General features: G+C 36.5%; 1 protein-coding gene across 3 annotated transcripts in view; it reads right to left on the reverse strand.

Moving 5' to 3' along the window:
- Positions 1–14,585, reverse strand: part of EXOC2 (exocyst complex component 2) — a 131,515-nt gene that overhangs the window by 55,651 nt on the left and 61,279 nt on the right. For all 3 annotated transcript variants that reach the window (XR_016465014.1, XM_090137009.1, XM_031589285.2), the window contains exons 12-15: positions 9,809–9,934; positions 5,037–5,161; positions 1,052–1,120; positions 641–798 (exon numbers count right to left, since the gene is read on the reverse strand). Coding sequence is in view for 2 of the 3 variants with exons in the window: in XM_090137009.1 (XP_089993135.1) it covers positions 641–798; positions 1,052–1,120; positions 5,037–5,161; positions 9,809–9,934 (478 nt within the window). In the remaining variant the exon portion in view is untranslated. The remainder of the gene's footprint in view (positions 1–640; positions 799–1,051; positions 1,121–5,036; positions 5,162–9,808; positions 9,935–14,585) is intronic.

Here is a 14,585-nt window from a genome sequence, read left to right on the forward strand (position 1 = left end):
TAACTTTGAAACTCGCAGGTAAAAAGTACAGTATCAAATCCAAGTATTACTTGAGTTTCCATAAGATAATGATGACACTTATTTTCTCGACAGAAAAATGGAAGCAAATTCTGTATATTTACTGAGACATTTTGTAACTGATGACATGCACATTACTAAGGTTACAGACAAAGAATTATAAACAGAATGACATCACAGGCAGGAGTACCACTTTTCATAAGACAATTAAGAAAGTAAGCAATATCTTAAGAATGACACTATAGTAAGAGCTATGTTGTTTTTACCCATTTTGGCAGAAATGTGAAGATGGGAAGATGATAACTGCAAAGCTCCTAATAATTCTACCCTGAAGAATCAAATCCCACCTCATGTAAATTCTTTACTCAAACTTTAACCTAGGTGCTCTGGGCAAAAAAAAAAAAAAAAAAGAATATAGTTACGTAGTAAGACTATGAGACACCATTAATTAAACTTGGACTCAGAAACCTAATTCTTCCAATTTTTGTGATTCTGTTTCTGAAAAAAACTAACTTTCTCAGTACTCAGAGTATTTAACAAAAAAAAATCCAAAACATTATGTCTTAAAAAACATATACATTCTAGCAGTAACATCATATTGTAGGTCAACAGCTCTGTTTACCTTACTGTCTGGATAACATGCGTTAGCCACTGGCCAGAAAGTTCAGATTTCATCTCCCAGCCACCATACTGTCTTGATTCTCCTTCTTTGAGGCTGAATGGAAGCAAAGCTCCACGAATAAGTTTCTCCAGAGAATGCATAACTTCCTGAATCATTTTCTGTGTCAGAACAAGGGAAAGAAAAATCAAGCAAAAAGACCTACCAATATGCTTAAGCAGCTGTGTATGTACTTGCTATATGTAGCACCTTGTAACATGATTTACAGAAGGCTCCTCATGCTAGAGAGTCTGGAAGGATGAGGTATAAGGGCATACATGATTCAAGAAATCTGATTTTCAAGGTGGTGATGCTTAAAGCATTTTGCTAGGAAGGGCCACTGAAAGAAAGCAACATTTCCTTCCCATAACATACCTTGAAATCATTTTGCCTTTGTCTAGCGTTTTTCTTTGATTTTTCCATTTGGCCAGATTTTTCAGCAGTCTGGTGAGAACGAGAAAATTGAAAAACATAAGTATCTTATAACCACTGTTAAAATAATTCTGAAAAAGCGGGGTTTCAATGTGAAAAAGTGAAAATCAATCACTGAGTTTGTAATGTAATTATAAAAATTAACTCATGCTATCTGAATAGGTAAAGACCATATCTATCAATAAATTTTACTTCCTGTTGGTCAGTGTGCTAATGCTTAATTCTAAGGAACAATGTTTATTTGACACAAAGTTGGAGACAAGTCCAAAAGTGGCTCAAATAATACAAACTTCATGAAATTAAACTATTCTCATTAAAATGTTTATGAGAGCTAAAACATACATAGCCTAATTGTGCATGAAATTTCTATGAAGAAATGATTTTCTCAGCGTGGAAGCTATCCAGATAATAATACTGATATGAAGCGACTGATGCTTCTTGGAATGTGAGCAATTTGGAATTGCAACGTGTGTAGGAGATGGTATGTTTTTTTAAAACTTATTTTTTTGTGTGCTTGTGTGCCTTTAGAAACAGCATTTTGTTGAAAATATTCTCGAAATAATTCAACTGACTGAAAAAGAGGCTCTGCAAAATAATCAGCATCTTCATGGACAGTTCACAGTTTTGAAAACTGAGGAAAATGAGTACACTTTGCATGAGACAGTTACAGTTGAAGAAAAACGTGGTTTGACTAATAGTCTTCCTGTTTGTAGTTACAACTTTCTGTGGAGTCTACTGAGAACACAAAGCAAATTATAGAGAAAAAGTTATTCAAAATACCATGCTAAGTGTAGATACAGTTTTATACTTAGAAAATCTATTTTATGTATGTACAGCAACATCTACTGGACAAAGAGTGCAATAACATGACAATACTTTATTCTCAGACTAAGTTTACTTTCAAATTATTAAACTGAAATATTACTATTTGAATTCCATCTGTGTTACAGATTTTTAGGATAGAATAAATATTTTGAATTGATAATAAATGAGAGAAAAATAGAACTACAGAGCTTAAAAGTTTTGAAAAATAAGGTGCTATGAAACTGTCATACTCTAAAGCTGAACTGTTGAGTTTCAGACAAGGAGAATAAAGCTTAAGAATTACTGCTGTACATAATAACCACTTCTCTCTTCTAATGCCTTAAAAATAAAAGAAGCTGCACTCCTTTAAACCTCAAGTATCAAATTAAAACTCACATTCTTGCTGCTGGATTAAAGAACAACAAAAAGCTCAGAAATCTTTGATATCTTTCTTTTCTTAGTGGTTTTGCTGAAGATCAATCTTAAATCTTTCCTGCACAGACAGACCAAAACTGTTTTGTGGTAAGACCAACGGTTACTACTCAGATACGCTGCTTCACCTAGAGTGATTCAAAGAACTACACTTTTTGAACTGTTGAAAATATCACGTAAATCTTTAACTGACAGTATTCTAAGACATACAAGCTAACCTTTCAGAAGTAAAAAGAACCTCCCCAAAAAATCCTACAAACCAAACAAGAGAAAATAAACACAGCTTATTATTCATAAGTGGGGATCTTCCTGTAGATTTGTTCAAGTCCATTGAAACGATCCTCCAAAGCATTTTCACAGGACTTTTCTCACAAAACAGTAGCAGTAAAGATGACTGCTTCCCTAATGACAACAAATAACAAGTGACACAGTAAATATATTTCTTATAAGACAAATAAGATCTGTATGGCTTCTTATAGAAAAAGATGTCAGGCTCAAGTCTTGAATGAGATGTGCTGACAGATACTACTAGGTACCCTGGAATAAACCTTCTATGTTACACCACTCCACTCTCTTTGCTCCTCTCAGGTGACTTGTGGCAAGCAGATGCTCAAAAGGAACTGAGAACAAAGTCCCTCCTCCTGTTTCCAAAAACTTAGGTAGTCTTACATGTGGATGAACATTGGTCTTCCATGCGAACAATGGATCACAAGAAGCCAAGTACATGGAGGTGAATTTCTTAAAAGCTCAGAATCTGGCCCAGCAGAAGAAGAGCACAGACACTTTGCAGACTAACAAGAAAACTACTTTTGCCACCTCCCCGGCCCCCCCTTTTTTTTAATAACATGGAAACCATGTTTTGATGGGACGTAAGGTCACTGCATTTCCACTAGCAGTCATTCTCAAGAGCAAAATTTCTCAGTCTCACTTACAGTTCAAGTCTCAGTTTCTCTTGAAATTGCTTTCCTTTTCATTGCACTCAGGGAAAGAAAATCACAATAACTTGCAGTCGAATTTGTAAAATCAAATTTCCAAAAGCACTATTATCAAATACAAAAGTTGTCATTTCCCTTATGAAATGAACAATTTTTGTGAAAGTCAACAGTATCAAAGTTTATTCTTGATTCTACTTCCCTCACGCAATGTTATGAGTAAATGTAAAACCTTTCTTTTGATTTTTATCAAGTGAAAATATGATCATGAATAGAATCTATTTCACTGTAGCTAAAAGGACCTCTATATAGGCAATAGTACTTATGAGTATTATCATATGAAAACATTACAGTAAATAAGAGATAGTGGCAACAAATAGAACTGATAGCTTGAAAATTCAATTCTTTTGATAGAGAAAAAGGAAAATGACAGAATAGCTGTCACTGTAGTTCTAATTTAGAGATAATTTTCCAGTGAAATAATGCAACTGTGATGATTTAGGATTGTAAACACAGCAAGATACTATAAGCATGACAGGATAAGAATTCTCAACAGATTAAATGAGATTGTTACCAATAAACAAAAGTTTTAGGAATATAGATCTTTAGATTCATATGTATAAATAAAGAAAGCAATCTGAACAAAACTAGCTTGTTTTCCACCTGTTTTGTTGTATCCTGACTGACACTACATCTGCTTGCAGACATTGTTTTCACAGTTTTCTAGGATCCTCAATTACCAGCATCTGACTTGCAGTCACAAGACTTTCCAATGATAGTTATGTAGATAAGGTGAGAATGAGCACCTTGACATCTGTTGAAGGCACAGAACACTACATTTTACAATGCCTAAATTGTGCGTTTGTCTTTGTCAGACTTGCTCCTTGGAAATATCCCAATACTCTAATTCTCCTGGAGAAGGAACAGCACAGCTTGAGGACCAGAAGTGAACTGAAACTTATCCTGTGATCAAATTTTAGCAATAACAGAAAACCAAAAGCTATTTAATTAATCCATTAATGAGTTAATTATGCATCTTTTTCAAACCCGTAAATAGTGTGCACACAAAAATGTCACATGATGACATGATGGGATGAATCATTCTTTTTTTTTTTTTTTTTTTTTAATATCTTCTGCTACTTGAAGTGTAACATCATATTTACAGAACTGTAGAAACTGTATGAGATAATCTGAGCAAGGACCAGAAGCACAGATGACTAATGCAGCTGACTATTTTCAGACAAGACTCTCTGTACAGAATGCCTGAATGCCAGCACTCCGGACCTGGTCATTTTGCAACTCTAGTATTGAACCTATCTTCACCTCCAAACTCTTAAAGTTCAAGAAATGAGTATTCCTATTCTAAAGAAATGAAAAATTTTCTCTACGACTTTATCTTCGTCACATCTCTACCCTTCATTCAATTTGCACTTCTTTTCACATCATCAAAGAAGGGAAGTTTGCCAGTTATGATTAAGAGATGAAACCACACAGATATTGACTCCAGCATCTGGAATGCAGACACAAGACAGAACTCAAAGTTATCCCAATATATGTATTTTACTGTAGCTTATTGATCACTATTTTTTATAAACCAAAGATAGCACCTCTCAAACATATCAGAGTTTAATTTATTTATTTTTAAATCTGAGAGGTTTATAAAACAATGCTGTCGCATCTTTCAATGAAATATAATACATCAAATAAAACTATCATGGAATTTTGTTATTTAGAACTCATTTATATGCAAGAATCCATACCTCACTGAATAAACTTCCATTCACATAAGAAATCCAGAGCTTCCAGAAGTTGGGCAGCTGACTTACAACAAGTTTTGTCAACTTTTCAACAAACACAACTTGCTGTGGTGCTTTGTATCGCCAGGCTAAAAGAGAGGAAACAGGAGGAGAAAAGTAAAACTAAAACCTTTGCATTAATAATATAATACATACTATGAGCTTGCTGTTGTTTTATATTGCAAAAGTGGTTATTTATTATTTACATAAAACCTTTCAGTGGAAAAAAATTAACAGTCTGATCCATATGTATGCTCATAATTGGTACACATACAAATTCATTTTTCTTTTTTCTTATGCTTACAAGGTGCCAGTGCTATGTCAGTATGCACCTGTACAAAGAAAGCCTATTCTGTATCTAATGCAATTCACTTAAGAATCCATTCAGCCGCTCCTCTGTCATCGAAACACAAACGTAAAGTAACATGAGAGCAATCAAGATATTAGAAATTACAGATGATGAGGTGGTGATACTAAAGAAACGGGGCTGCTAGGATAGTTTTGTGATCAAGGCAAGCAATGGGAATGGGAAGATCACTTTATTTACAGCTCAAAGAATTTTCCATTGTAGCCTGGGTCAAATTGCCAACCTCTCATTTTAGTTTCCATTTGTAAGGTAAAACGTTTTCTCTGGAACATGGGAGATGCCAACATTACTGTTAGAATCCAATAAATGTAGCACAGGTTCTTGAATGAAGAACACGATCAGAATTATCATATAACACTGTTATATTCTCTCAGTTCACCAATCTTCTTAAAGCCCTGGTACACTGGCTGTTAAAAGACAGTAGCTTACAGTTTGGCAGCAGATAACTTTTTTCAGATGAGGGAGGGAAGGTAAAGAGAAAGCTGAAAATGGGCAGAAGAAAGATGCCAATCAATATGGACAGGAAAATGTAAAATATTTTTCTATAACCACCTACCTTCTCCATTGAAATTTTCTTGGTTATAATGTTTTTAGCAAACCATGACGTATAGGTAATTCTTACATGCTAAAAGACGTGTTTCACCTCAGTAACTAGTGTCTGCTTTAGAACATTAGGAAAACGAACATACTTCTGAAGAAAAGCCAACACCTTCAGAGGTCAATGGTTTTGGTTATTTCCCCCCACACCCTTTTTTTTTTTTTTTTCTTTTGTCTTAAATAAAGTCTGTCTTTTATAAATGATAAAATTAAAAACATAATGCTATCCTACATAACTCTTTGGAAATGCAGAAGCATTTTTTGTCTTTAATCTGCTAGATAATATTGCCTACACATAACAGGAATTCACCAGTTATGCAAAAATAGCTGCATAACATAGTGTTAGGTATCACCAAAGCCTCACTATTTTGTTAATAGCTGGTCTTGAATCTTCCAGAAGGACAGCATGCCTTCAGCAGTATCCATCTGCAGAGGTGCAGGTCCATTAATTATTCGTCTACTTACTTACTGGATGGAAAAACATCTGTTCAGTAAAATTTTCTTTCACATCACAGCCAAAAATTTTAGAGATTGTCAATTAGTATTCAAAAATGCCAAATCACATCGAAACCCACATTTATGAAAAAGACTGTAATGCCAACAAAACCCAAGTTCTAACACAGAGATATTAATTCCTCCTAGAATGATATCAACTTTGTCAAAGGCTCCAGTGCAAACCTAAGGTTGTGACCAATAATAGCGTTCCTATCTGTAGGCACATTATTTACTTCATGTATGAAATTCTTTCCTCTTCTAGGAAGCACAATTCATGCTTATTTCAGAAGCTGTTTTAGTCCCATATTTGCAAAAAGCAGGTTTCTGTTAGAATAACTTACTGCACTTAATGCCAAAAGGACTTTCAGACCATAAATCCAGGATATTTTCACTTTTTTTTTTTTATTCCATAAAGTTCCAATGTATATTAAAGCAGACTTTTTCATATATTCTCTTATATTTTGTGCTATTACATCCTAATGATGAAACTATAGTTATCATTCAGATATCTTTGAACTCAAGCTAGAGCTGGATTTTACTTTAATACTATACTTACAAATTCAAAGGACTTTCTTCAATCATTGTAATGGACAGTGACTGTGAATGAAACCATGAGGAAAAAACCAAAAACCCACAACCCAACGCTACATACAAATTTGGTGAAAAACAGAATACTGCACAATCATCCTGAAAAGACAGCACATCATGATATACTTGGAATGGCACAATATCAGAAGAGGTTTGTTTGCTTTGGATCTCCACAAACAACAGCAAGACAGATAAGCTTTCAATACTTTCTACATATGCAGTAAGAAAAAAAAAAAAAAAGTAAAAAAAAAGCATTCCAAAAAAGCACTGCACCCAAATAGCAAAGAACTTAAATTAGAGACAACATATTCTGACACTCAGGTCTTTGGATTGGATACGTAAGGCATTATGATGTTTTGATCCTACAACTTTCCTTAGAAAGTTTAAGCTGCAGTTTATGGCATCTGCTAAACTTGTTGAAGACATCTTTTCCAGCTTGAACATCTAGGTTACGGATCCATAATTAAGACTCTAATGCTAAACATAATCAGTCAAATTAAAATTGCCATCAATAAATGTAGCTATTTAAGCTGAGATACATGCAAAAATTCATGTTAAGGAATAGAAACGAAATTATCTGTACTGCTTTGCTACTTTGCATAGCATGCATACTGTTAGTGTTGCAGAAACTACTCCAAAACACACAAGTACTACATAGGAACCCAAATTGCTTGCATTAAGCACACATGTATCTTTGAAATATGAACATTCTCTATCATAACTTGATGCAATTTAATTGTTTCACTAAAGTTACACTGTGGCAGCACAAGAACATACAACTCTTTCATTATTTTTTCCTCTATGCTCTTGAGAGATTCTGCTTAAAAATATCATATATTTACAGATACGTGACTTAAGGAAGTCCACAGATTTGAGAGAACAGCATCAAAACAGAATAAAGCTGGAAAGTTCTTTAAAAAACTGCTTTATGCATAACTTCAAATCAAAATACCCTTCCCTGTGACTCTCCAAGCTGGCGTGTAAACTGAACTTTCTGAAAATTTGTGCTTCAGAATTTCAAGCAGCTTGGTAAGAAATGACCTCTCCTGTGAAATACACATTTTCTATCTTCTGTGATGTCACTTTTAAAAGATTCCAGTGTTGCACTGAAGGCAGTCATGACATAAACTCATGACAGAGCAGTTGTGGAAATGTTGCTAAAACTGAGTAATGTGCTTGTGTTTCTCCTTCTGTGTTTACAGAATCACAGAATCACAGAATCACAGAATTGCCAGGGTTGGAAGGGACCTCAAGGATCATGAATCTCCAACCCCCCTGCCACATGCAGGGCCACCACCATTCCACCTAATGCTAGACCAGACTGCCCAGGGCCCCATCCAATCTGGCTTTGAACACCTCCAGGGACGGGGCATCCACAACCTCCCTGGGCAGCCTGTTCCAGTACCTCACCACTCTCTCCGTAAAGAATTTCCCCCTGACATCCAACCTATATCTCCCTTCCCTCAGCTTAAAACCATTTCCCCTTGTCCTGCTGTCACTCACCCTTTCAAAGAGTTGATTCCCCTCCTCTTTGTAGGCTCCCTTTATGTACTGAAAGGCTGCAATGAGGTCACCCCGCAGCCTTCTTTTCTCCAGGCTGAACAAGCCCAGCTCCCTCAGCCTGTCCTCATAGGGGAGGTGCTCCAGTCCCCTGATCATCTTTGTGGCCCTCCTCTGGACCCTCTCCAACAGCTCCCTGTCTTTCTTGTACTGGGGGCTCCAGACCTGGACGCAGTATTCCAGATGGGGCCTCACAAGAGCAGAGTAGAGGGGAACAATCACCTCTCTGTCCCTGCTGGCCACCCCTCTTCTGATGGAGCCCAGGATCCCATTTGCCTTCCGAGCCGCAAGGGCACACTGCTGGCTCATGTTAAGTTTTTCGTCTACCAAGACCCCCAGGTCCTTCTCCACAGGGCTGCTCTCAAGGACCTCTCCTTCCAGTCTGTAGGGATGCCTGGGATTCCTCCGGCCCAAGTGCAAAACTCTGCACTTTGCAGTGTTGAACCTCATCAGGTTCACCCGGGCCCACCTTTCTAGCCTCTCGAGGTCCCTCTGAATGGCATCCCGTCCTTCAACTGTGTCAACCATACCACTCAGCTTGGTGTCGTCAGCAAACTTGCTGAGGGTGCACTCAATTCCGTCATCAATGTCATTGATAAAGACATTGATTGTTTAAAGAATGAGAGAACCAGGATTGGATATGTGAAGTCACAGGAGTAGCTAAATGCAAGGAGATCTATCATAAACACACACAAAAGTTGTAATAGCAGCAATGGAAAAGTTGGTGGTTATGCACATGAAAGAAAAAATTCTGGTACTGCAGAAAAGAAATAATAAGCAGATTTCAGTTACAAGTTTCTTTATACTTGCAAAAAAAAAAAAAAAAAAAAACAAACCCAAAAAACCAGAAGACACCCTTGGTAAGCAATGCTAAGACATGAAGAGAAGGAAGAAACATGAGTTTAACATTTAAAGTGAAGTTTCATAATTTACCTCCAAAGTTTTGTCTTCGCAGAGATCTAACACAACCTGTGGCAGTAACACTAATAAAGATGAGTGGAAAGATTTGTTATCAACAAACCTATACAATATACACACAGATTCGGGGTTTCAGTTTGTTTTCCGACTGTGCAACATAGTGGACATAGGTAAATGCAGGTACATGTTTCCAGATAGAACAGTCACCTACCATCACTGCGGCCAGACTGAAAACTGCTGCCTCTTTTCAGTGAAGCAGTTTGACTGAGATGGCCAATTGGAGACGGACGCACATCACTGTCCAGGTCTAGCATGGAGCAGTGGAGCAATGATGTGCCTAAAGAGGGAGGGAAAAAAAGCAGTAATAATGATTTCTCACATCAAATGATAAGAAAATGCAAATTAATTCTAATTTTACTTGAAACTGATACAAGACTAAAGTTATCTAGCAAAAACAATCTTGCTAACTTAGAACATTCGTTCATCTACATCAATGCTATATGATAACACTGCTTTTGACTCTCATAACAAAGCCAAAAATACTATCAAGTGAGAAATATTCTTTGGTCTGTATATCTCTCAGCTTTTACAGCTAAGGCCCTACAATTAATTGCTTGAAAGCCATGGATAAATATGTATTTATATGACATTAATGACAGGACACACACTTTCTCATGGCACATGACTGAATATACTTTTTGACAGTAGAGGTTTCCTGTGCTGGTTAAGTTGTAAAGGGCAGAGTATTCAAATATTTGACCTGCACGGAATGGAGATAGTAACAGTCCATCCATCATGAAGCAGATAAACTAGCAACACTGTGTTCTTGTGTATGGCTATAATCATCTTGTATGTATACACAATATTTTGCAGATGCCAGAGTTACTGTTTTCAACTAATTCTATTTTCTAGAATATCTGTCCATATGTAGATCACTGTAACGTTGCCCTAAACAATGATCTAACTTGACAGAAGTAGATACTTGGAGGATAATAAATGTTTTGGAAAACAGCCATATCATAATGAGAAGACCATGATTATTATTTTTTTTAAGAATATCAAAGTACTATTGGTATTTCTCCTTAAGTCTAAATTGCTGCTTTATGCATTTCACTTTACAGGCACATTTTTGAAAGTAACCACAGAAATGGTATCTGACCGACTGCGGTGCATACCACTGAAATTAATCACAATTCATAATGAATTTTAGAGTGATTAATCTCAGAGTTTGCGTTTACATTGCTTTAGCAATGTATCAATACCTAGACTCACCTAAAATAACAGGAAGGCCACAGAGTAAAAGCACTAGCTCTAACTTTACTGTGCATAGGTTCAAGAGTAACACAAAATGAAACAGATTTGAAGTTTATTTATTCTGAATTGATGCTGCTATCAAAGCAGTATAGAGGTGAAGATAACAACGAGTCAATTTATTTCAGCAGCTGGGATTTAAAGAACAATTTAAGCATTGTGAAGCTTATTGCAAATTTGCAAAGCTGTTTTTGAAAAGAATTCTTCCTCCTGTATCAGTGTTTTTTTAAGAAATTTCCTGTGGCCTCCAGGAGGCGCTGTCATTACAGGGCTAACGGTCAGCTCCTTCATTCATCTCCTCACTGCTCATACTATAAAAACACAAATTGACTCCTTAGCTGCAGCTAAGAACTGCCACACTGCTCTAATCGACTTGGTGAATCCAGCTATCTTTGGTCTGCATTATCATTCCTTTGACTGTATAACTCCACTTACTACAACTGTCTTATATTTACAGCATCTTTAAAATCAGTGAGTTTTCAGCTATGAGGAATCTGTGGCAGTGGGTGAGTGGCACCATGAGCAATTTCTACTGTGAGTTTCAGTAAGAACTGGGGAAAAGCCTTTGTTCTGCATCAACTAAAACCAGAGAGTAACGAGGAAGGAAAAAACTAAAGCTATCAGAAGTTTTAAAAGTAGGCAATGTATGCTGCAAATGCATATAGTTAATTATGAACCAGTACTGTTCAACTGTCCATACAACATGGATCTGCACAACGTCTGCATTTGGATTTAATATGATTACTAAAACATATCTTAAATGCTGTAATAATTAATTTGTGAGAAAGCATTCCAGCAACCTTGCAGAATGAAGTGGAAGCAAAACAAATTTATTTCTCTCTAGCTTTGAGAAGCAAAACAATCAAACAAAAGCAATTATGCATTTGATAACTTGCAGAGATTCTATCCAGAATAAAAAGAAAAATATAGAAAATTTTGAGAAGTTTTAAGTGTCCCCCATAGTTCTTTGGTTTCCATAAGAATATGACTCTGAGATTCAACATATCTACATTTTATTAGGTTGAAAAAACAAACAAACAACACAACGTTTCTGCAAGGACAAATCAGAACTGTCAGAGGTATTGCTAGTAAAAAGGAAGTAAATTTGTATTCCTATTTTATATTCTAAATCAAAAAGTAACAATCCTATTTTTCACAAAACCTGCATTTAGAAAAATGCAAGATACACTAAAGCTTCCCTCTTTGATGTCTTCATATAGGATTTATGCTCTCACCCTTCAAACACCTTGTTAATAAGAGGAATTTCTTATAAACAGATGGTCTCTAAAAATGACAGTGCCAATTAGACCTCAGGATTAAGAAAAACAGATACACTTACCCAAACATCTTAACGTGGATTAGTTCAATTAAAACCATTTGTCTGAGGGAGCTGAAAACCTAAAACCCCTGTATTGCTGCTATACCAACCCCACACTGCCCAAACGGTTTCTATATATTCACCAGGAACAGAAAACACGTAAAGAATACTCTCTTGTTCCACCAGAAAAACCACATCATCAGTTTGCAGCCGTACCAGGAAAAGAAAGTTTAACATGAACTAATTTCTTAATTGGTTGTCTAGCATTACAAGCAACTATAACACAGCAGCAGGGAACTACAACAGCACATATACCCTCAGGACTAATAAACATCTGGACTACATTAGCAAAGCTGATCTTGCTTTCACCCGACCAGAAGATAGCGCTTGAAGACTACACAGTAACACATAAATCTTGTATTAAAAAAAAAAAAAAAAGTGGGAATTGACTTACAAACACTTTTTCTCCCAACCCGGCTCATTCCTTCTCTGGAGCCAAGAGCTTAAGCTTAGCCGCATAATGTAATGCAATGAATTAATATTAGTGTGGACTGTAGACAATAATATTTATAAAGTTAAATGAACTACTCAAATACTAATATATTGCTTTTCATTTCTTTGATTTGTATGGTATTTCTACGTTCTTAGCTCCTGCATATAGAATAGCAACAATCTCAAGTTTTAAGAAATTAACTCTTTATTGTGCTAACAGCTTTTAGGATATCACGTACACATTCCTGGCTGACATTTGTTTTATAAAAATATACCGCGTCTTTGAAGCTACAGAAATTTTGGTTTTGTTGTTTTTTGCATCTACATGAGTATATCTGTCTGACTCCCACAACAAGTATATATTTAACCAAGGAAACAGGTAAAAACAAGTGTACTACATTCTCCTCTCCTACAAAACAGTCATGACAAACCAGAAGTATTATTAAATTCTTATTACATCTACAACTGTAAAATCATGAGATCAAACAATACATTTTAAGGACCTTAACACTGCTGTAATTTTTAAGGAATTTTACTGGGCTTCAATTCTTTGTGCACAAGGTGTGTAGAATAAAATTCAAGTAATTCAGATACTGTGTGAGATACAAAGAGCAGTGGTTTTTTTTCAGACCTCTCTGCTCTAGTGCAATAAGATGTCATTAGATTAAGAATCTCAAAACAAAATCCAAGTGCAATGCGTTTTGAGCTCTTTTATTACATTTTCACTTTCTTCCAAATTTATCAGAGCCACAGTTGCTACAGGGCACTATGCATCTGTGGCTGATGCACATGCCTTGAGTTTCTGTGCATGCTGTCTGCACGCTCCTGGCATGCAGTGTGCCACAGCCTTGATGTGAAAGATGACTAGCGTGAAATGTGCCTCAAATAAGACTTTTTCATGCTCAACAATTGAAATCTTTAAAAGGAGCTTGACTTCCGTGTTACTAAACAATTACAAACCAATTGTAATGAGGTCTCACAGAGCTGCCAGGCCATGGCTCTGCCTGCTTCCATCAGCCACCTCAGAGGAATGGGCACCTCGGAGCACTGTGGGAATCCCACCTCTGGCTGCCACCCGGCCGCATCCATACCACTCAGCTGAAGGTTTTTAAAAGGCTTTTTGCAGAAGATACTGACTGAGCACCAGAGGATTACACAAAGCATTTTTTGCAGCGACAAACAAAAACCTTAACACGCTGCCAACCTCGGGCTGAATCATTTGTCAACGTGATTTTCCACGGCAAGTCAAACAGCAGTCATTACACAGACTAAATGTATATACACAGCATGTATATGAGCAAGATTAAGAAAGAAAAAGCCTCTACAGATGTGCAACCAGGTGAATACAGTTACTGTATTCTTTCATCCATTATGTATCTGGGAGTGAATTTTCTCACAGGCCACAATGGTGAGGGAAGGCTGATCTATAGCCTCCGGACGCTCAGAAGGGCGGCCGACTTCCTTACCACCCTTAAACACCTTTGAACATTTTTTCCTGCGCACAGCGGGCCCTTGTCCTGTGCTGCAGCCTGACCACCCACTGTTGCTTGTTGACCAAACACGCGGTGCCTGGAGCCTGCACTGACACAACCAGGATAAGATTCCTTTCAAGGACGCCGCAGAGAGAATTTCAATTTGTCTGGGCAAGAAATTAGGCGAGCAGAAGAAATTACCTAAAAATTAACCTGCTCAGCAGATGAATGACTGCATTTTCTTTTTTCTTTTTTTTCCTTCAGAACCCTTTTCTCACTAGCATTACTAGCAGTGTGTGAAGATTAAATTGCTTCACTTTAAGGAAAGAACATTTTGGGAACACATTTAAAAATGAACAGTTTTTATTTATTTTTTTTTTTTAAATCTTAAGGCT

Source organism: Phasianus colchicus, chromosome 3 (assembly GCF_987193195.1).
Source record: "Phasianus colchicus chromosome 3, bPhaCol1.hap1.1, whole genome shotgun sequence".
Lineage (NCBI taxonomy): Eukaryota > Metazoa > Chordata > Aves > Galliformes > Phasianidae > Phasianus > Phasianus colchicus.